The 24,097-nt window shown below is 44.9% G+C and overlaps 1 protein-coding gene across 3 annotated transcripts in view; it reads right to left on the bottom strand.

Moving 5' to 3' along the window:
* arhgef4 (Rho guanine nucleotide exchange factor (GEF) 4) overlaps nt 1–23,861 on the bottom strand; it is a 291,595-nt gene extending 267,734 nt beyond the window's left edge. For all 3 annotated transcript variants that reach the window (XM_078563585.1, XM_078563584.1, XM_078563586.1), the window contains exon 1: nt 23,726–23,861. In XM_078563585.1, coding sequence (XP_078419711.1) covers nt 23,726–23,764 — 39 coding nt within the window. In that variant the 5' untranslated portion in view covers nt 23,765–23,861. The remainder of the gene's footprint in view (nt 1–23,725) is intronic.
* Nucleotides 23,862–24,097: the final 236 nt, after the last annotated feature.

Here is a 24,097-nt window from a genome sequence, read left to right as displayed (position 1 = left end):
GCAAATAAAAATTTGGGAGCGATGCAAACTGGGATGTTGGCTCGCTATTAACCGCTTTACACCAGTACGCAGTTCAAGGCTTACGCCACTGTGTTTTGCTCATTAAGAATGGCAGTCAGATTGAGCATACTGAAGTACTATATACCTGCAGGGAGTCGACATTTTCAGGGGGGTGGAACAAAGTAGGAGAAAAATTAGAAAATAAAAAAGGAAAAGCCTCCTTGAGGGAGTTGAGGAGACTAATGGTGAGTAACTTCAAAATGAATAAGAAGGGCCCTTAGGAAAGAAAATGGCCCGGAAACTGTTCATTTTCGCTGTCAATATTCTCGCACCCATGCAGACGCAGTTAAAAGTGGAAAGCCAGAAGCTGCTGTCAAGGACTTACCACTTGGCCATAGGGTGCACTGCTGAAGTCCTCACAGAGGGAAACCTTAAAAATCACTTGACGTGAAATTCCATTATCTGTGCTATTTGTCTTGCTGTGAAAACCCTTGAAAGAGTTATGCCTCTTTGAATGAGGTGTTTTCAATGGTGTACTAAGTCGTAATTACTGTTCAGCAACCTCTCTGGCCCTGAAAAACTACTTCTATATTTATAGAATGTCAAATTTCTCTGTTATTAAAAATAATTCGTAGATTTTTAAAATAATAAAAAGTTAAAATGGATTTATGATATTTCAGATTTTACCTTAACCCCATATGAATGTCCCAATCTTTATTTTGGTCTCTTTAAAATGATTAAGAAGTGAAGGATAATCAGTGCTTTTAACTTCCTGGTTTGCTGTCTATGGGAATTTTTAAATGCAGTTGGCTACTTAGCCTGCCTAATGACTGCTGGATGCTGGAGATCCCCTACAGTTGGTGCCTGAACGAAGTTAACATCAGCAAAAGTGAATTCTCACCAAGAGTATTCACTAGATCTTTGTGGAATATTTCTTCAAGGACAGCAGCGAGTGTCGTCACTTTACCACTGACTGCAAAATCCAAAATCGGCCATGATTTGTTCTTTTTTTTACATTGCAATCCATTGTTTTCTCTTCTATCTTTCAGGTTCCTTCGGGTCCTACATTATTTTTCACTTCAGAGGACCATTGTGTGACAGATCTCCAAGTGTCTGTAATGTTCTGTGTATATGGCTACTTGAAGGTATACAAAAGATGCTTGTATATCCTGTGTTTTGCCTTTCTTACTGTGTCCAAGCATTGTTTCACTGTTTGCTGGCTCCTGCTCCCAATAAGAACATGAAAAAACTGGTGCTGCAGAATGCTGGAGCACCAACTGCACTATGTAGTAGTGGGATACAGGTTTTACACCCCTGCTCTGCTGAGTCTCTTATCTCAACTACACTGCAATGGGGAGGCAAAATGGAGGGAGGCACACCTTGTGGCACAGGCAAAAACACAATCTGTGTATAGCTTATGGAAACCAAGGAATTGGAGAGGACTTGTAAAAAAAAAGGAAACTTGATCATCAGCGAGGAAGAGATTAAATTCGAAATGAAAATTACATTTTCCTTTAAGTTTTACCCAAGTTAAATCCACAGCTTGCTCATCATTTCACACAGAAACACATAGAAAGTATTAGTCTCATTATACTTTCTGTCTTGGTTATATTGAAGAATTCTGCAGCTGTTAGCAACCTTCCCTATAATTAAGTAAGGCATCATTATCATTAACAGTATTGAAGAGAAACATGATCCATTGTATAATTGCTTCCTTATTAAGGATTGCTTCACCTTAATAATGATGTGGCAGGGATACAGATTCAGTCATGTTTTCAAATTAAAAACACATATGTATCTCTTAGTGAATTCTCTTTCCTTTCTTCAGAGATCTTGTTGCTTAGATTCGAATGTTTTTTTTTCACATTTGGCAATTAGTAACACTGTTAAGCACTCCCAGATCATTTAGAGCACAGCTGGATGCTGAATAACGTTCTCTCTACATTGTCTTGACAATGTGCCTTAACTTAACATCAGAAGAAGCCCTTCAATATCACATTTCAATTTCCCACACTTGCTTATGAACCCTCTCCATGAGACTGACAACTCGTTCTATACTGTTGGGCTGTGAATACTACAAACACAAATCAGGGCTTCCCGAAATAGCTTCACAAAGGAATTTTACAACTATCAGAGAGCAAAAGAGGAATCAAATTTCTGCAGGCTGAATTCAAGTGCAGGTTCCGGGGTGAAAGGACATTTTTAATTCCTTGTGACAAATTATACAGACTTGAAGCAATAAAGTGGTAAGAATTCTCTGAGCTGACTTATTCAGAAGAAAAGGAGAACCTATGGAGTGATGCCAGGCAGGCTAGTCTGCCTCAGAGGTACTCTTACATCCTTCCATTGGCACTCACATACTCCTATCTGAAGACTGACGGAATTGCACTGCAATGAGTTTTGCATTTGGCCAAACTAGTAACAGCAAATGCCACCAGTTTTCTAATATCCTTATTTCATATACAAACAACTCCTGGCGTAGGCTGTCTCTCCCACTGGGAGCTTAAGATAAGTGGTTGCACATGAAGTCAACAATTTCTGGGATGCTTTCCAAGGGTTGTTTGAAGCAAAAGAAGTGGCAGGCAGATGCAAATCCATGGTCAAACAAACACAGAGGTAAGAACCTGAATCTGTAAGCAAGTACTGGCCTGGCAAAGTCTCAACCTTCTACTAAACACATGGCAAAGCTGAGAAGGTACTTCATGAGGTGAGTGAGAGGACAGTTGGCATTGTTGGTATTCCATGGCAGCCCCCCCACAGTACTGCCCACCCGCAGGAGGTGATGGCCAGTAGAGTATCCAGAGGATTGGGAAGAGTTGCAGAAGATGATGGAAGATCATTTGAAAGGGGCCAGGATACGGTTACGCGACAGTGCTAGGTGGAAGGGGCAAGTATGCATGCCACAAAATATCGGTCCCATACTAATCCTTTCTATCATGCTTGCCGTACAGTAGGGTGCACACTGGAATAAAACCTTTTGCATACTGACATTTCTATAAAGGTTTCACAAAGCGTATCATTCTAAAACAACCTAGCTGCATGATGCATGGTCAGCTATTAACGCACAAGACGAACTCTAGAGTGGACTTGTGACTGTCACTGTATATGAACTCCTTTAGCTAACAACAATGCAAGACTACTTATCTGCTTGTGCAACATTTGACACCTAATACAATGACACTGACCTGAGCTACAGCAGAGTATAGAAATTAAAACCTCTAGAAGCCTTTGAGAGGCCTTCCCAAGCCAACAAGAGCATTTTTATTCGGCCAATGGAAGCTTTGCTAAAACTCAGAGTTAATACCATCTTACTCTTGTCTTTTCCTCCTTCTTATCTGCTCATAAACAAGCACCACCAAATGCCAATATATTATCTTGAATAAAAGCTCTGTTTGGTGGTGTATCTCTCAAAGCCAGCATTCCAAGATTTGTTCCTTTTATGCCGCTAAAGACCTGAAGACCTGTCTGTCAGTGGATTCACAAGAAGGGACCTCAGTGCACCCTGCCACACTCTCAGGAAGGTTCTCAAACACCAGCACAACTACTCAAAATCCAAGGATGCAGCTTGAGGAGGTAGTATGGAGTCCTGGATTAGAAGAGTCAAACAATGGTGTTGGAGGAATGAAAAGGAACTGCTGTCTGGATGATTGCACAACTTTCAGCAACATCAAGTCCAGTTTGAAAGGAGATTCAAACACTGTAAGGCAGTGCTTCCCAAACTTTTTCCTGATGTGACCCCATTTTAACGCCTCAGATGGCGTGACCTCGGAGCGGGCTGGTGGGATGGTGTGGCCTTTGGTTTTTGAGTGGGGGCGAGGGGGCGGCGCCAAAATAAGAAAAACAGCAGGATGGTAACCATCATTATTTTGTTATTAAAATGGCTAAATAAAACAAAACAGCAAATAACCTTCCCTATTGTGTCAAACTGCCAAAATGCAGCAAAACAGCAACACAATTCAGAGACAGTTATAGCCCTCTTCAATTGAGATTGTTACTGCGAAAGCTCCTCTCACCGATGTCGGAGAAGTGATTTTGGTTTCCTGATGGATTCCTTGTGGATGGTCTCAAAGTGTTGCTTAAGCTTATTTGACTTCATGCTTTCGCTGGACAGCACTTGTGTCTTTTATGTCTTGGGTAAATGAGTTCATGGGCCAACCAAACTCTAACTGCAGGCCTTCCTATGTTCTCATCAATTGCTGCTTGCAATCAATGACAGGGAGAGACTGATGTAAGAGTAAACAGTGATGGTTTATTGAGACATAGGGCAGAGCACCAGATCTTACCTGCTCACTCAAACCTTCAGAACTGGACTTACAGTTCCCCGTTGCCCACGCTGTGCAGGCATTTGTCACTGCTGTCACATGTTCAGTACACGTGCATTCTCTTAAAGGGACAGGGTACTTCACTTTACCAGATCCCTTCCCTTTAAAGTACAACTAACAAGCTTAAAGTACATTAACTATTTACACAATAACTATTTACAGGTCAAGTCTCTCAGGAGGCTTTCTTGGACGTGTTGAGCGTCTCAGTTCAACAACCTCGGCTGGTTTTCTGAGACCTCCTTTTCAAGGGACAGTTGTCCACTAGGTTCCTCGTTGGAAATTGTCAGGTTTGTCTCCCTGACCCCCTCGGGTCCCACAGGCCCCACCGGTGCTTCAAAATTGTGTGACCTGTCCTCTACATACAGCACAGACTCAAGCGTAGATGAAGGCTGCATTTCTTCTTGTGGGACTGGTGTTCTTTTGTGGAGATAATCCACGTGTCGTCTAATTATTCGGCCGTTTACTGATACATTATAGGAGAGGGGCCCAGTTACTGTGGTTCACCTCGCCTAACAGCCAATTGGGCCCATCTCCAAAGTTCTTCACGAGGACCGCATCTCCCACCGTGAAAGCTCTTTCGCGACCATGACCATTGTGACTGGCTTTCTGCGCCTCTTGACTTTTCACCGCCCTCCCCTCTAATATCGGCCGGATAAGGGTCAGGGGGGTGCGGAGACGTCTTTTCATTAGTAGTTCTGCAGGGGCAATGCCGGTCGTTGTATGTGGCATGGTCCAGTATGCAAGCATGAACCTGGGCAATATCGTGCCGATGGAATCCCCTTCCATCTTTGTCAGCCTGGATTTAAAGGTTTGGACTGCCTGCTCAGCCCTGCCGTTCGATGCTGGGTGGTAGGGATGAGGTTTTGATATGGGTAATGCCGTTAAGGGTCGTAAACCTGTGGAATCCCCTGCTGGTAAAAGCAGTCCCTTTGTCGGACATGAGGACCTCCGGCAACCCACGCACTGCAAAACTCTCCTGCAAATGGTCTATGGTGGCAGCCGACGCAGGTGACTGGACTTCACAGATATCCATCCATTTGGAGTGGGAGTCAACCAGTAAAAGGAACAGCATGCCCAAGAAGAGTCCCACGTAACTGACGTGGAGGCGCATCCATGACCATCCCGGCCATTCCCATGGGTGCAATGGAGCTAAGGAGGGGGAGCTTTTGCACCTGCTGGCACTGAGGACAGCTTTTGACCAGGGTTTCGATATCCAAGTCAAAGACCACCACAAATAACTGCCTGTGAGCATTTTTTTTCTGCTAATGCCCGGGTGAGCGCTATGCAACTCAACTAATAACGGCCTTCACCCCCCCCTCAAGGGCACGATAACCCTCGCTCCCCAGAGTAATACGCCATCCTGGCAGGAGAGTTCATATTTGCGATCAGAATAGTGCTTCATCTCCTCAGGTTTAGATCCACCTGACCAACCATTCAAGGCCTATTCCCGGACGTTAGATATAGTGGTTCCCAGCTTGTCCACGCACAGATTTGTCTGGTCTGAACAGGGGGGGAATCCAGAAAACGTAGCACTAAGTCCAGTTCCTGGGGAATCAGAGCCTCCCTGTTATTAGCTGGCAGGGGGAGGCGGCTTAGTGCATCGGCATGTGCGACTTGAATACCCGAACAGTGAACAAAAGTGTATTCGTAGGCAGCTAATATTAGTGCCCATTTCTGGGTGCGAGCCGATGCGATGGGGGTATCACTTTGTCTTCTCCAAATAATCCCAGCAGGGGCTTGTGGTTGGTTATAATGTGGAAATGGTGACCGTGGAGATATTGATGAAACTTCCAAACGCCAAACCCAATAGATAAGCTCTCCTTTTCAATCTGGGAATATCGTCAAACTGCGACACTGAGTGTGCGAGATGTATAACCAATACATCAGAGTCATCCACTATCCGATGTGAAAGGACAGCCCCTATCCATAAGGGGATGCATCACATGTTAAAATTAATTTCTTCTTGGGGTCAAAGTGGACCAACAAGGCCGACGATCTTAACAATCACTTCACTTTCAGGAAGGCATCCTGGTGCAGGGCTTGCCAGCTCCATTTCTGGTTTTTCTTAAGCAGGCCATACAGTGGGGCCAGCACAGTCGAGAGGTTTGGGAGGAATCAGCCGTAGTAGTTTACCATGCCTAAGAAGGCCTTAAGCTCTGTGATATTTCTTAGGGCAGGTGCCTTGCGAATGGCCTGGACCTTTTCTTCCACAGGATGCAGGCCCTGTGCATCAATCTTCTGACCCAAGTAAACTACCTTCTTCACTTGGAATAGACACTTCTCTCGTTTCAAACGTACCCCCCCCGACTTGTGCGAAGCGTTTGAGCACATCTTCTAGTTTGCTAAGTGTTCATCGTCGGTCGGTCCCGTGACCAGTACATCATCCAAGTAAACAATAACATGGGGCAATTCTTGGAGCAAGTTTTCCATCGTTCTTTAGAAAATAGCACACGCTGAGGAGACCCCAAAAGGTATACGTGTGTATTGATACAATCCTCGGTGTGTATTAATGGTGACAAATTCCCTAGAGTCCTTTTCCAACTCTACCCTGCTGGTAGGCATGGCTCATGTCTAATTTCAAATATGTGGTGACCCCTGCCAAATTCGAATACAATTCCTCAATCTTGGGCATCCAGTGTCTATCAAGTTTGGCCACCTTATTGACAGTTAGCTTATAGTCACCGCATACACGCACACTTTGATCCGGCTTCAGTACAGGTACAATGGGTGCCGCCCACTCAGAAAATTGCACTGCTTGTAGGATGCCCAATTTTCCAGCCCAGTTCAGTTTCAACTTTGTCCCATAGAGCATAAGGGTCTGGTTTGGCTCTTATAAATCTGGGCTTGCGTTTGGGTCTACATGAATCCTGGCCTGTAGCCCTCGAATCTTTCCTAACTCGTCGCTGAAAATGGAAGCATACTTTTGCAACAATTCCTGTAAGTCTTTCATTGTCATTTCAAAAATTTCGGGCCATTTTCAATTTAATCTTTTTGAGCCAGTTGCAACCTATTAAACTGGGGCCCTCTCCAGCTACCACTAACAAGGGCAACTTTTCAGATTGATCTCCATGTCGCCGAGACTTGACATAACCCTTTCAGTCTTATTTATTCACCCGTGTATGTCCTCAGCTTTGTGTCCAAAACTTCTAACTTCAAAGGATGGGTTCCTTTACTCAGGTATCTAAATGTACGCTCTCCAATGACGGACATTGATGCTTCAAGTATCAACTTCCATCTTGATGGGTTGTCCGTTAACTGTAATGACTACTTGGATTGGCTCGGTTCTGCTCACTTTCAGGTTTATGGATGTCTGATTCTATTTCTTCTGGCTCTTCCATGAGGCATATTTCACGATTTTTCTTTCTGTCTTTATAATGTTGTTTTAACCTTTTTCTGGAGTGCCACCTTATGTGGCTATAGCGGTGGCAGAAAAAGCACTCGACTTATTTGAGTTGTTGTTCGCTCACTGGAGGCCTGGGTGCATTCCTCTCATTCATTTTCACTGCAGAACCGTTGTTTTTCAATGGAGCTAGAGAGCGTTTCCCGCCTTTCCATCGAGTCCGAAGTTTTTGCGCATTTTGTTGCCGGGTTGTCCCACTCAACCAGATGGACAGCGCCATTTTGTGTATCTTTTATAACTTTGGAATTTTTAACAGCACTCTCCATCGCGGTAGCTAATTCTAATGCCTTATGGAAGTCTAGACTAGGTTCGGCTAGCAAACGCCTTTGGATAGTATCATCTCAATTCCCGCATATCAGCCGATCTCTCAACATATCACTGATGGACGTTCCAAATTCGCAATGCTCAGTTAATGCCTTTATAACGGCCACATAATCAGCTATTGTCTCCTCTGGAATCCTGTTCCTTGAATTGAACTTGAAGCACTGCAAAGTAACTGAGGGCTTTGGCCTCAGGTGGCTCTGTACAATTTTTATTAACTCGTCAAAAGTCTTCGAGTCGGGGGCGCTAGGTGACGTGAGGCTGCGGATCAGCCTGTACATTTTACTCCCGCATGAGGATAAAAGAATCACCCTCTTCTTCTCCTCCCCGTGATGTCATTAGCAGTAAAAAAGAACGCTAGGCATTCTACATACTGAGACCAGTCATCTGCAATGGGGTCGAATGGGTCGACACACCCGAACTGCAGCAGCGTGAACGACAGCAAGGGGACTGCACTTCCGTTAGGCTTTCCAGGTAATGACGAACTTAGGTGTTTGGCTTGCCACGGAGTTGCGCTCTCTCTGGGGTCTCTTATAATTTTCTGTCCATAGACATTTTTCATGGGCCAGGATTTCCCGGTCAGTGAGTGGGGGGGGTGGGGGGGGGGGGGGGGGGGGGGTGGGGGGGCCCCGCTTGCCGACGCGTAAAATGATGCAAGATGATGTCGGGCGGAACTCCCAATGTCACCGCACTCCATTTAAATTTTCAGGTAGGCGGGGGCTCAGCAGAATCAGCTGCGCGCCCGCTGAACTGTCAATTGAGGCCAGTGACAGAGTCATTAAAGTAATTAATGGACCTGCCCATCCAACCTTAAGGTTGGTGGGCAGGCCAGGAGCCCTGACGGGCATTAGAAGAAGCATGAAACCTCATCCACCGGCGGAGTGAGGTTTCATGTAGGTTTTAAAAAATGTAATTAAACTGTATTTAAAAGTGATGGACATGTCCCAACTCAAGTGACAGTGTCACATGAGGGGACCTGTCAGGGAAATTTTTTTTTCTATTTTTGACATTTTTTACTGTAGAGCTGATCTCCCTGAGGCAGCACATAGCCTCAGAGAGATGAGTGCGCCCTTTCGTGCTCATGCGTGAAAGAGCGCACTCTCAGCTCAGGGAATCCATCCCCTCCTGCCCACACAGGGAGCGTTTAGCGCTTCCGTGCAGACGTCACGCTGGACGGGCTTTAATTGGCCCGCCAACGTAAAATGGCGGCAGGCCCCCGATTGGGGGCGCCGATTGGAGGCGCGCCTCCACATGCCCGCTCTTAAACTTCCCCCCGAAATGCATTGCCGTTTTAAGAACAGTCAACTTTATTTGACTCTATCTCTGCATCTATTGGCTTTTCTCTGCTGGGTTTCACATTCTTTTCGAGTTTTTGGCGGGATACCCGCGATTGCGATTCTGCAGGGTTTTATTTTTATTTTAAACTGCAGCACTGCTCCAATTGCTGGCTGTCACCTATTTAACAAGGTAAGTATAGATGCTCTTTCCAATTCTTTGCTTACCCGTCTTGTGGTCTCACACTCAGAGGTCTTGCAATGTTTTTATCTTCGTCACCACTTTTATGTCTTGTTCTTATCAATTGCTGTTTGCAATCAATAACAGGGAGAGACTGATGTAAGAATAAACAGTGATGGTTTATTGAGACATAGGACAGAGCACCAGATCATACATGCTCACTCAGAAACCTCAAGAACTAGACTTACAGTTCCCAGTTGCCCACGCTGTACAGTCATTTGTCAGTGCTGTCATATGATCAATACACTCGCATTCTCTTAAAGGGACAGGGTACCTCACTTTACCACATAGGCAAATAAGGCATTTCGGCCTTTCTTCAGATTTGAGTGAAACACTCATGAGCCTGTACTCGAGGCAAGTGTCATCATATTTATGAACACGTTTCTTACCTTCTTACTTTTCATTTGTAAGTCAGAAGGCTTGCTGTTGGAGGTGGAAGCTCTGCTAAAATATTTGTCCATGGTGTGACCTGCAAGCAATTATCAAATCACTCTCAGACTGTTCAGCTGTAGATTAGAGAAGCATCATGCCAATGAGGAGCCCACAACTTTTATGCACACAGGGGCTACTTCTTGGCCCCACCCCCTCATCACAACCCTCCAATTGCAGCCTGTCCTCCCTTCCCATGCTTGTTCCTCCTCCACTCCGGATTTCTGTTGAGGCTACCTGTTGGTCACTCTCCACTAACGTGCTGTGAGGTGGGAAAAATTGTCTCATGGGACATCAATGCCGGTCCCAGGGTGGAACCTTCTCTCCACAGCCGCCATTATGGTCTCGGACATTACGAAGCCCAAATTTCATTGGGGTCATGGCTCACAGTTTGGGAAGCCCTGCCATGGAGGAATATTTCCTGATATGGAAGCTCAAGACAAAACCTCAAAAATAATAGTTACTGCATTTCATCTTGATAACTGGAACGGTAAGCACACCTTTAAAGTGACCTTCTGTGGCAGTACAGTGCGACATGATCTCTCTTCGGCCTGTCTCAGAGTGAAGCTGGACTTGACACCAACCTTCCAAAACCACCGGAAGACGGTAGCCACCAAGGTGAAAACAATGGTTCACCTGCTCTAGAAAATAGCAAGTGCAAGCTAGGGAGAATCAGTCCTTCAGACATAGTGATAACACTTATGTACTTTGTAACCAGGTACTGTACACCGCTATGGACCAGAAGTAGCCACATTCAACTTGTTCAACTGAATACAGCAATGTGGTGTTATCACTGGAATCCTCTTGCCACCCCTACCACCCTGGCTGCCTGAGCAGTCGCACTTTGCTTCCCCCATCCATTCGCCGTAATGCTGCAACCCCCCAGAAAGCCCAAGAATCAAGGAAAGTTAACATCTCCCCATTCACCAGGACCTCAACAACATCCCTCAACGCTGCCTGAAGTCACACAAGACCTTTTTGGGTCTATACGCTTAACCTTTGTTATGTCACTTCAACTCTGAAGCAACTTGGAAAGCCAAATGGAGTTCACAATTCGCAAACACCTGGCGAAAAACTTGATGCAAAGGATCCCTGGCTTCAATCTTCTACAAAACTCATGAGGTACTCTAAACCACAACCACACAAAACAGGGCAGATGTACAAATAGAAAATTAAAAGCTCTCCAGTGTGTGACTGTGGTCACCCAGAACAAAACATGAGACATATAACGACTTGATGCCCAATTCAGAAATATGAAGGCAGTGTTACAGTGGTACACTCCACTGCTCCTGATATAATTACCTAGCTTAACCACTTGAATATAAAATTATAGTTGTTGCACTAGATTTACATTAGCCAGGAAAAACGAGAGAATGCAGCACTATAATCATTGAGCAATCTTTGGAAAATGCAGCGGTTTGGTGAAACTGGAGAGCCAGTTACAGCTCTTAGCATTGAGTGGGATATGAAAGTGCAAACATGCTGGCAAGTCATTCGTCATGTATTTGCTTTACATAGGCAGCAAGATGGCTAATGCTTAGATGATCCAGATGTAGTATGGAAAAAGGCAAGGGTTAAAAATTTGAGGGTACTGGTTGTTAATTGCATATTGATTGTGGGCATTGACTGTGCATTCACTTGAGCCTGTATAAACAGTCTAAAATTGTGGTTAATAAAAACAGAAAATGCTGGAAATACTCAGCAGGTCTGGCAGCATCAGTGGAGAGAGAAACAGAGTTAATGTCTTGAGTCCGTATGACTCTTCTTCAGAGCTTGGTGAAGCGGGCTGTGTGGACTATGAGGTTGGAGGCTGTGGAGGGAAGATCCCCAGAAGAGATGAGCTCTGAAGAAGAGTCATACGGACTCAAAATGCTAACTCTGTTTCTCTCTCCACAGATGCTGCCAGACCTGCTGAGTTTTTCCGCATTTTCTATTTTTATTTCAGATTTCCAGCATCTGCAGTATTTTGCTTTTATCTGAAACTGTGGTTGTTGGATTAGGGGGTAGATGCTTGTAACATATAACTCTGTAAGTAAATATAAAAGCATGTAAAGATTGGATCCACTTTTATCCTTTCACCAATTGGCTTTCTGGAGTAGATCACTTGTCATTTGATTGCAATTGACAATTTTGTTGCTGTGTTGCAGGATGGCTATACGTCTCCTGGCAACAGATGGCACAACTGTACTCATGGCTTCTTGCTAATCCCGAGCTGTGGAGCAACTGTTCTTGGTCATTGCCAATGAGAGCTGCCAGTCCCTGCAGGTCACATAATGGCAACTGTGGTTACTCCAGGTGTCAACTGACCACCCTGATATACCCTATTTCATGCTGTATAATTCTAACATTTAAATATTGCAATTGGGCTGCTTTGGAAGCAACTTACATCGTAAGCATTCTTGCACGGGATTGTGTAGCCTACGGCCAGATGCCTTGTCACTACAGTGGATGTTTACATTATATGCGTCCTTTTTAATCACCATTCTTCATTTGTGATCTTGTTGTTCTGCTGTCACTGTTTCAATTACAGTTGGCTGCTGGGTGACTTTGTGGACAGTATTTGGCTGTTTTTGATTGTGCAAAAGCATTCCCTACATGTTCTGAGGCCAAAAAACAAAATCAGAAGAGAAAAAGCCAGTGTTATGAAGCCAATAAAATTTTTCAAACAAAAAAATTGGAGAAATCCCTTTAAGAGCTCCCCCACGACATTGGACTTCCTTTTCCAGCCATACAGAAAATTGCTTCTTCAAGTGGTCAATGCAATCCTGCCTTAAAGGGCCAGCTAGAAGATCCTGGGGGAAACGGAGTGGGGATCCAGCGGCAGGAATAATCACAGAATCACAGAATCACAGTGCAGAAGAGGCCCTTCGGCCCATCGAGTCTGCACCGACATGTGAAAAACACCTGACCTACCTACCTAATCCCATTTACCAACACTTGGCCCAAAATAGTCTTGAATGTTATGACGTGCCAAGTGCTCATCCAGGTACTTTTTAAAGGATGTGAGGCAACCCGCCTCCACCACCCTCCCAGACCGTCACCACCCTCTGGGTAAAAAAGTTTTTCCTCACATCCCCCCTAAACCTCCTACACCTCACCTTGAACTTATGCCCCCTCGTGACTGACCCTTCAACTAAGGGGAACAGCTGCTCCCTATCCACCCTGTCCATGCCCCTCATAATCTTGTACACCTCGATCAGGTCGCCCCCTCAGTCTTCTCTTCTCCAATGAAAACAACCTAAGTCTATCCAACCTCTCTTCATAACTTAAATGTTTCATCCCAGGCAACATCCTGGTGAATCTCCTCTGCACCCCCTCCAGTGCAATCACATCTTTCCTATAATGTGGTGACCAGAACTGCACACAGTACTCCAGCTGTGGCCTCACCAAGGTTCTATACAACTCCAGCATGACCTCCCTACTTTTGTAATCTATGCCTTGATTTATAAAGGCAAGTGTCCCATATGCCTTTTTCACCACCCCACTAATGTGCCCCTCTAATCGAGCCCTCACACAGCAGAGTGGACACTCCACCCTTACAGCAAAGGCCAATACCTTATAAAGAGAAGTGCAGCCAACCAAAGAAGGAAATTGTACATAAGTCTGATGATCCACTCAACAATCAATCACAACAGGATGCGATCTCATTTCAGAGTTTGAAGTTACAGGTCAGGAATCATCCTCTTGACCATGACGTCATTGTGACTTCAGTCCCAAGACTTCTAGTTTCCTCTCTCCTTACTCGTGCCTCTACTCCCGATCCCAACCTCAGGCAATTTCATTTAGGTATCTTCAGTGGGTTTCCAGTGTGATTCCTACCTCTGTCAGAAAGCTGGCCTTGGGGAAAGGAGTTAGGGGACAATTGGTGCAGTAGGGAGAGGGTCACTACTACAGTGCTATGAGGCTGGTTGGCTGCAGGTGGTTAAAGAGGAGCCTCTAGTTTCATTCAATTTTTTTTTTAATTGAAAAAGCAACGTGCAACCTACCTGCGATCAGCAGCACTCCCTTGGTGGTGGGTTGGAGGGGGGTTGTGTCTGTGGGTCTTGAAAATTTAAATCCCTCCCTTCCACACCATGGCAACATGCTGTTAGCCCCTTGCATTGCTATGGCACAAGTTGCAGCAAAGTGTGTGATATCACACAGTTTGATTCATTCAGCATGTCATTTTAATATGTCTGCCCGTATTTCAAAGGATTTCTGGAATGCCTACCAGAAGTAGGAATTTCTGAATTGGTCATAGGTGGAGAAGAGCTTCCCACAGCACTTTCACTCCTCTTTCCCCAGGCCGATACCTTTACTGACATAAGTGAAGAGGTATGAGTGTGAGGTATAAGAAAACCCAGGTTGTAGTGGCCCCTTGAACTTCCATCCGCCAAGTGCAGTGGAACTTGCTTCAGAGTTATTGGGCCGAATTTTACCTCCTTAGTCTCTGGTGCACGGCAGGACTATTTTCAGGATGTAAAACCGTCCTCCCGATTATCAAGCCTCCCGGTTGCTATTAGTAGAGCCAACCAATTAAGAGCCTGTCTCTGTGCTCTCTGACCAATTAGGGAGGGTGAGGGAAAACACAGTCATTCCGTCCGAGGAAGGAATTCTAATTAAAGGGACCATGGCAGGTTTTAGGGAAGCTCAGCAGCGCTTGGATTTTTCAGGCTGTAGGAATGACGAGGAGATCAGGGAAAGCTCTTCCCAGGCTCTCTCACTCTTACCTGGAGGTCCAAGTGAGGAAGCTGAGGGGCTGCAATGAAGTAAGCTCATCCAGAGATGGGGGTGGGGGGGAGGACCGCCTCCCCAATCAAGCTGGTCTGGACAGTAGTGGCTGAGGAAGTGATGGGCAGGAGTGTGTCCCCTCCAACTTGGAGACTTTTTAAAAATTTGGTCATGGGATGTGAGCATTGCTGGCAAGGCCAGAATTTAGTGCCCATCCCTAATAGCCCTTGAGAAGGGTGTGAGCTGCCTCCTTGAACGCTGCAGTACATGTGGTGTAGGTACACCCATGGTGCTGTTAGGAAGGGAGTTCCAGGATTTTTACCTAGCAACAGTAAAGGAACGGCGGTATAGTTCCAAGTCAGGATGGTGTGTGGTTTGGAGTGTGGGACTGTTCCCCTGTTGAAAAGAGAGAATCAACCCCGCTCTTAATTACCTTTGAAGTGATTTGGCCCCCCGCCTCAGCCTTGAGGATTTCCCACCTCACTATAAACCCTCCTCCGGGAAAGATGGAAGAAGGTAGGAACACTTTGGGATATCAACCCGATACATTTTCTGTAATTTTCATGGCACCATGCTGCCCCAAACCGCTTCCAAACCTGCCTTCACTAGCATGGGAAAATTCCACCCAATGGAGCCAAATCAACTACACACTCGTTATCTGTCTGAAAATAGAACTGTTAGGTATCATAATGAACCTGAGCTGCTGAAAATAGCATTTTATATTTCATTAATATAAAATCATCACCTATGATATAATGAGACTATAAGATTTGGGTTTCTGGAGGTGTACCACAACCACCATCGCAACGCCCAATAAGGCCTGAGGGCCAGTAGGAGACCCTCCAGAATGGAAGAAGCAGCAGGCTGCTTTTTCAGCTATGAGATGGAGACGCCCTCTCTGCAACTTTTAAAAATTTTAAATAAAAGATGCCCTCAGCAGTCAGGTCACCATTGTGGAGAGAAACCTCTCCACAAGATGGCCAGCTGCAACTGAAGCTGGGCAGGCAGGGAAGGCCTCAAAGCTTGCCTGGCGCACTGACCAGCACGCCCGTCTGCCACCGGGATGCCGTCTCCATGCAGCTGACCTTGTCCCCGATGCCTCCAGAATCCAGAAGCCATTTCAAAAATTCAGTCAGCCTCTGACAACAGGCCTTAGGTGGCCATTTAATTCCCTTAATTGACTACTTGTCACTTGCAGGCGGGGAGCCCTGCTGTGTTCCCATATTGCCTCCAGGACCCGAGGATGGGCTGGCAAACTGGCACACGGGCTAGCAGCATGAATTTGCCCACCTCCATGCTCGCCCTCATGGGGACTAAAAGCCCTGCTCATGGTATTTCTACCAAACTCAACAAGTGCAGATACAGTTGAGACTATACACAGGTAATACAACTAGGATATTTCAACTGGTTGTTGTGAGAAGCAACTCCGCAATACCATCTACTAGTCATGTGACAGATGTTCAGACATTTACCTACCTATGGAAGGCTGCTGTTTGGCAATCATTCATTTAGCGGGCTTGCGAACAACTGTTTGTTTTTACATTGTAAAATTGAAATTTGTACAGGAACACAAGAGTGACAAACAAGTTGCAGGACAGTTCTCAACCTCAAAATTTGCTGACCAACAAAGTGCACGCTTCTGGCACCATGCAAAATCCGTGCTGTGCTCCCTCAGGTGAATCCAGCATTAAAGTTGGACAGTTGCCTTTTGCAAATGGATAAAGAAGGCCTTTCCGCTACAGAGCCCTCTGCTTTCATATGGAAGCTCTGAATGACTACATGTTCAGTAAAAGAAATAAGAATGATTCCGAAAACCAGCAGGAGATGGACATTAGTTTGCAATTTTGAACGAAAAAAGAACAAAGCTGTTTCTGAAGTGCTATCATTAGTATGCCTGTCACCCGACACTTCAGCTCCAACTGGTGGGGCATAAAAGAAACACACAGTGTTCAGAAATATTTCAAATCAACTGAGATGCCCCAGAACTTGATGAGTTTTCCAAACTACAATCCCACAAATTATCAAGTTAACTTTGACCTTCAGAAACTGCATCAGATGGTAGAGATGCTGCCTACATTTCACATTAGAGCTTCTGGGTTCATGGGTTTAGAGCCATGCTTCTAATAGTTACAATAGGCCGGGTGTTGTGGTGGTTAGGAAGGCTTCACCCCCAAATAAAACAGAAGGGTGAAAGCTATTTCCCGTCATTGAATTCTAAGTGAAGCGAGGCAAGGTTAAATCAATCTAGTGCCGCAAAGAAGATTGCACAACATAAAGCTTTGCTTCGAACTGCTACAAATAATAGCATGCCCTTACTCCCAGCCCTGTATCAGAAAGACATTAAGACTTTCATGGGGGAGCTATCACCCTATATGGATGCTTCAACATGCTGTGTGAATGGTACACAATGATAGGGTCAGGGTTGGTACCCATTAGATTCAGATACCGTTATCATAGTAGTTTTGATACAACCTTGATGTTACGAGTTCAAGTTCCACCATGGCAAGTCATGAAATTGAATTAAATAAATCTGGTTATTTTTAGACAGCACAAGAAAAATGACAACATTCAAGTGACAGGCCACCACCACCTTCTCACGACAACGATGGGCTGGGCAACAAAGTGTTGATAGTGGCCCAAATCTTCTGGTCTCCGTATGGTCGGGGATGGAGGGAGGAGTCGGGTGGTAGGGACTATCACAGAAGACAGGCTATGGGACCCCTCAGAAGTCCCAATACAAGATTCCATGGGAATTGCCTGGGAAGTTCGAACTTCCAATGTGCAATTTCCTTTCTCTCTGGGACCCTCTGAAAAAATCTCCAACTCTGCGCTGGAGTCAAAAACTCTGGACAGTTCCAATTTACGTAACTTACATACCTGGATGGTTACCCAGGAAATATTAGACAGAAAGAAACCTAGTCTAACTCCTGGGTAACCATACAACTGAACCCCCCACCAACTCACCCTCGCCGACACACCTCTTGAGGCTCCACAGCTAACCCCTGACCCCTGACTAGCCACCCGACCCTGCCAACTACTCCTCCGACCCAAAATGACCCAATTAGCCTCACCGTATGACCACCCCCCAACCCAACCTGACACACACCCCACCCCAACCTGACTACCCCCTTACCCGACCAGACCCGACTCCCTCCCAACCCAGCTCCAACCTGACCCCACCCGAATCTCCCTCGATTCGACTTGACCTGACTAGCCCTCAACCCGACCCGACTCCCTCAGAGGCTGACCGGACTAGCCCCTGACCCGACCCAACTCCCTCCCAGCCTGAACTGACTAGCCCCCGACCCAACCCGACCTGACCCGACCTGATTAGCCCACATCCCAACCCAACTCCCTCTCAACCCAACCTGACTAGCCCCCGACCTGACCTGACTCAGCTCTCCCCCAACCCAACCTGACTAGCCCAGGACCCAAGCCAACCTGACCTGACCTCACTACCTGGCTCCCCCGACCCCTGACTGCCCGCTGGCGCAACCTGACAACCCCTCCCAACCCAACCCAACTACCCCCAACCCACCTATCCATTCACCCACCTGCTGCCCTCCCACCTCAGCCACCTAACACCATGCCACCCTACCATCTGTCACCCTACCTGCTTACTTCACCCGCCTTACCCCTTTATCTACCCTATCCCCTTACATACTTACCTTCTCTCAGAGGCTTTTCAAGGAAGTTTTAAGACATACTTTTTACTTACCAGAAAATGGCAGTAAAAGTGGGGACATAGCTTCTACACAGATTCTCTGCACTGCTCACTGCAAGATTGGTTGCACTGAGCCAGATGTGAAGGCTCCTCCTTCGGAAGATTGCTCAGAAAAATCGGAGGAAGGTACATGTGCATTTTTTTTGTAAAAAGGGTTTCTGATTCTGATCGGAAGATCTGGGCCACAGTTGTAGTGCAGGCGACAATTTACTAATTTTAGCTTTTGCAACAAGGGAAGGTGCTTTTTGCTCAATTCCCATACATCGCCAAGGGAATTGAACAGTCTGCTGAGAAAGCCAGAGTCTTGGAAACTCTAGGCTAATTTTTGGATGCGCAACTGGAAAGGAGATGACCAGCTTCGTGTACCTGAAAATAGTAGCAACGTTGCTCCTAATTATCTACCCACCTTAGGAATGCACTGTAAATCATGTCTATTATTTTATTAAATTTATCGCCACACTGTGAGGGTTCTTGCACACAGGAAATTGGCTCTTCGATTTAAAATGGGACGGAATGTTTATAAGTTGTTGAAAAGAGAGATATTGTTGAAGCTTTTAGTCTTGCACTCATCAGGACAAACAGAAGAATGTCAAGTTTCAAATGATCACCACAATTTATACTACAGGAGATAAAGAGTGCTGATTGGTGGGCAAGTTGACTCTGATTGGCCGAGGCGTTACCCTGGAGAAAGCAACATGGAACAATAGGCTCCCCATGCTTCCAGGTAATTCAAAAAAGGCACAAAGCTTGAACATATTCCTTTCGTTTGTAGAGAACAGGTCTCTGCAAATGAATGTATGTCACTTCTAGCAGGAGCAAATGAACCACTGATTATCTTAAATTGGTTGTTAATGTAACTGTTAGCATGCTCAGGGTTGTTCTGCAAGTGCTACTCAATCGCGGAATCACAACAAAACAGTTTTGTTTTGGGTTTTGCAAGCACAGGACTCTGCCTATTACAAGCAGCCGGAGGAACATGTTGTTTGATCCAATCAGTGGATCATTGGGATGTATGGCCTACATACCTGGCATCGCACCGGCTCTGAAATTCATACATGATGTTGCTCGTTTGTGTGGTAGGCACGTCTTTTTGGATTGATGGCAGTGTCCTATTAATGGAAATACCACTCAAGTTGCCACTGCATAGTAGCAGCGTGAAATACATTGCTTAACCTACTGTTCAATTTTTTGAGATACTTTGCCCCTCCGGGGTAATTTGAGGTAGACCCAGCGTTTTTCAGGTCCAAAAGTGGTGGCCTCTGACCCATTTGTGAGTTTTCTTGATACATAGCGAACAATGATCCAATCAGGGTAGCCATTGTCGTGCAGGATAGCTTTGATGCGCTGTGCTTCAGCATTGAGCTTGCAAGGTGAGCAAATGGTTAGGGCCCTACTTACAAGATTACAAGAAGGCCAATCTTATAGTACATGGAGCTAAATGAATCCCAATGCATTTATCAAACGGTGAAAGTACGCTTGCAGTAGACAGTAGTGGAGAAACAATTAATGAATTCCTCAACGAGCCCGTCAAAGAAAGGGAGCGTGTTAGACTGCTCTATTTCAAAAGTGAATTTGAGCATGGGATAGAGCGCATTAAGGTGAATAAGGAAATCCTTACACATGGCTGCAGATTGAAGAAATTTAGCATTCTTGCATTTGTTCTGATCAGTACAAGACAAAAAGCTTCAGCAACATGTCTCTCTTTTCAGCAATACTCAAGTTCTGCACTACCAAGCAAATTTTTATATGATTGTGAGGTATTAAAGTAGTTCAGATGACACGTAAGAATACTTTCATGGCTTTTTTTACATCACATTGTCTTATTTGGGAGCTGTCTGTCCTTTTTGGAGAGATCTATACTGCTTGGGCAGGGAATATTACAAAATAAAAAGTGGCCATTTGACTCACCAACTCTGTGCTGATGCTTATCTCCATATCAGCTACCTAGCCTAATCCCACTTTACTGCTCATTCCCCATTATCTGCAATATTCCTCTTTTTAAGTAATAACTTTTTTCAGAAGAATTCATAGACTTTGCTTCAACACACTTTGCGGCAGAGAATTCTTTTTAAAGACATGTTTCTAACCTTCCCTTTAATTCTTTTTGCAATTACCTTAAATTTGTGTCTCACCAACCAGTGGAAACAATCTATCACTATTTAGCCTATCCTAACCTTTCTTGATCATAGAGGCCTCTTTAAGGTCACCCCTTAACCTTTCTCAGCGCTGGTGAAAATGCACTTGATTTATGCTACTGCTCTTAACTGATTAAGATGATGTGTAACTATTGGCTACTTCATTTCCAACTCGGTTTATCTTACTCATAGTCATTTCTTTTTCATCCTTGGATGTCAGCCTTGGTTCAGTCGTAGCACTCCCACCTCTGAAGTAGAAGGGTGTGAGTTCAAGTCCCTCTTCAACACTTGAGTATAACTAGCCTGATACCTCAGTACAATACTGAATGAGTGCTGTGTTGTCAGATGTGCTGTCTTTTAGATTAGACCAAGGCTCTGTCTACTCTCTCAGGTGGTCACATAAGACCCCATGCAACTACTTGATGAGCAGGAGAGTTCAACTAGTTGTCTAACACCGAGACAGATTACCTGTTTGTGGGATTTTGCTGTGCAAAGATTCACTGTCACATTTCTCTACATAATGGCAACTGCATTTGGACTGCTAAGGGCTTTGGATTTACTGCAAGGTGCAATATAAATGCAATGGTGATTGTTACAAATCTGTTTTGCTTGTTGTTTGTGGGGCTGGGAAGCCCATTTAGAGGATCTGTCCTTTCGAGCTTTATTTGAAAAATCCGACAACTGAACCATTTCAGAATCCCCTGCCCTGTTTCCCACAAATGGAAGGCTTGAAAATTCAACCCAATATCTCAATATATATCCCTCAAGTCAGTGTTTTACCAGGACTACTTCAGGATGGCAAATGTTCTCAAACTCAACTTGTTTCAAACTGAGGGAGAAATGTTAAAAATCTGCAGCCAAAAAATGGATTTGTACCCCATCCCCCTCTTTTATGCCCATATGAGCATGCCAGCTTTAGCACAATGCCCCATCCGAAAAGCGCCAACTTACAACACACCATTGAAAACGTCCACAAGACAGGGTCTGCTTTCAACACACATTTGCTTGATTGTTTAACCAGCTAAGATGGAACCAGCAGTAAATTTGCTTAAAATGCAATCACAGACAAATAAAAATTAACATTTAAACATACACCATAAAGAGACACCATTGAATGAGCTGATTGGAACATATCACCTGACAGCTTTCAAGCTCACTACTTACCAAACAACTTAAATGCATTTATCTCCGATTTGGGTACTAAACACTTTTGAAATCTAGAAAAACAATGCCTCATACTTGGGCCAATTTACAAAGCAATATCCATTAGCACAAACACAAGGCAGGACCTGATATTAACACAAAGCACTTTAACCTAACAAACTAATCTAATTCTCAAGAACAAAGGTAACCCTTTCCAAGTATAGAAAAGAGCCGTCACATGTTTAACCCTGTTCAGGAAGAATACTGCTGGTGATTTTTTTTACTAAAATAAAACAGCATAAATTTCAGACTATGTGCCAACAACATAATAGTCACACTTCATTTGCACAAGAGCTGACTTGCCCACTGAGATATCCTTGAGCTATCGAGTCTGCAATGTGAATAAATTGTCAGGTTGGGAGGCCATGGTGTGTTGCAGATCTCTCAGGGAGTCTGATTTGCTGTGGTAGCATGCACTTTTCCATGCATGTTGTAATCTGGACCTATGGATAGTGATTGAAGAGGCTTTGGGGGGCTCCATTCATTGTTTATTAAATAGGTGAAATGTGTCAGACACTGAATCAGTTTTGATTTCGCAATCACAGTCTTAAAAACAAAAATCTAATAAATCCCAATTACATAATTTCTGTAAGGCTAATTTCTTTCACTTTCTGCTCTCATTACAAATTTCTCTTTGCCCATCAACATGTCATTCATTAGGATTATGGCAGAGACCCATGCAGTGCATGCCTGACCTGACGTGTGTTGAGTTTGCCTGACCTGGCATGCATTGTGTGTGCCTAACCTGATGTGTGTTGCATGTTCTTGACCTGACCTATATTGTGCACACTTCACCCACCATATGTTGTGCGGGCCTGATCTAACCAGTTACACGTATGCCTGACCAGACTTGCCTTACACATGTCTTGCCTGAAATGCACTGTGTGTGCCTGACCTGATTTTTAAAAAATTAATTCATGGGAGGTGAATGTTGCTGGCAAAGTCAGCATTTATTGCCCATCCCTAGTTGCCCTTGGGAAGGTGGTGGTGAGCTGCCTTCTTGAACCGTTGCAGCCCCTGTGGTGTAGGTACATCCACAGTGCTGCTAGGGAGGGAGTTCCAGGGTTTTGACCCAGTGACAGTGAAGGAACGGTGGTATGTTTGGATGGTGTGTGGCTTGGAGGGGAACTTCCAGGTTGGGGTGTTCCCATGCATCTCCTGCCACTGTCCTTTTAGATGGTAAAGGCTGTGAAGTTTGGAAGTACTGTCGGGAGAGGCTTGGCAAGTAGTGTCTTAGATTGTACATAAATGTAGTCACTGTGTACCAGTGGTGGAGAGAGGCAATGTTTAAGGTGGTGGATGGGTGCAAATCAAGCGTGATGTATGTTGTGGGAGCTTGATCAGTCCTGGCATGAACAAACCTGTTTAACATTGACAGTCTTTCTTCAAAAGCCCTGCCCCTGCGGGCAAACTGTACCACCCGACATGCAACAAAGTAAATCAACATATAGCACACAAAGGCGTTCATATTTCCGCAGCGAGCTAACGAAAACCAGCATACCTTCCAGTATCTGCTGATAATGATAGATGGGCAAGGAGACACCGAACCTGTCAAGTTTATGGGGTGTACTGGCATTAGTTCTAGTTCTCGAAGGAGCGGCTCTCCACATGTGAACTGTTGCCAGTTTTGTTAACAAGACAAACACTCTGAGCCCATTACCCCAAATTCTCAACAGCCAAACTCGCCCAGCTTGAGAAAAGGAAGCGTTTTTCTCCTGCAGTTCGACAAACAAGATTTAAATTTCTATTTTGTCAGTGGAATCAATCAACATGTCACACCAGAGAGAGCAACAAAACATCGCAACTTAAATCTCCGCGTCTGATGGGCAGTCACTGCTCAGAGTCGGAATGCTAAAAATCAAGAAAGCAACTTCCCCGTCCCGACTCTTTCTAAATGCAATCTGGGCGGCAGTCCCTGCCAAAGCCCCACTCATACACAGCTAGCAAACATTAAACACAAACTTACCTTGAGGAATGTCCGCACGAAATAAATTACACTGAGCATTCTCTTCCTGCGAATCTTACAAAGCCTGTCTGAGAAACATGCACAGCTTGTTTCAGTTGCCGAGCTCCTGTCGTGCCTTAGTTAGATGATGTTTATTGTTACTATTTTGGAGGGACTTAGCCCTACTGCTGTACATGAGCTCTGCTAGGAGTTTACATTAAGGAGTTGCATAATGATTAGAGCTTATCTGTTTCCCCTTTGCAAAGCAGTTGCTGTGTGCAAGCGATGTAGGGCTGGAAAAATGTGCTCAGTGTAATCTTATACAAATTTAAGATTGTGGTTTTGACTGAGCATATCATTCAACAGAAGAAAATACAATCCGATGGAATGTTA

The sequence above is a fragment of the Cetorhinus maximus genome, chromosome 19, assembly GCF_964194155.1.
Source record: "Cetorhinus maximus chromosome 19, sCetMax3.hap1.1, whole genome shotgun sequence".
NCBI lineage: Eukaryota > Metazoa > Chordata > Chondrichthyes > Lamniformes > Cetorhinidae > Cetorhinus > Cetorhinus maximus.
This window is presented reverse-complemented; position numbering and strand designations above follow the sequence as displayed.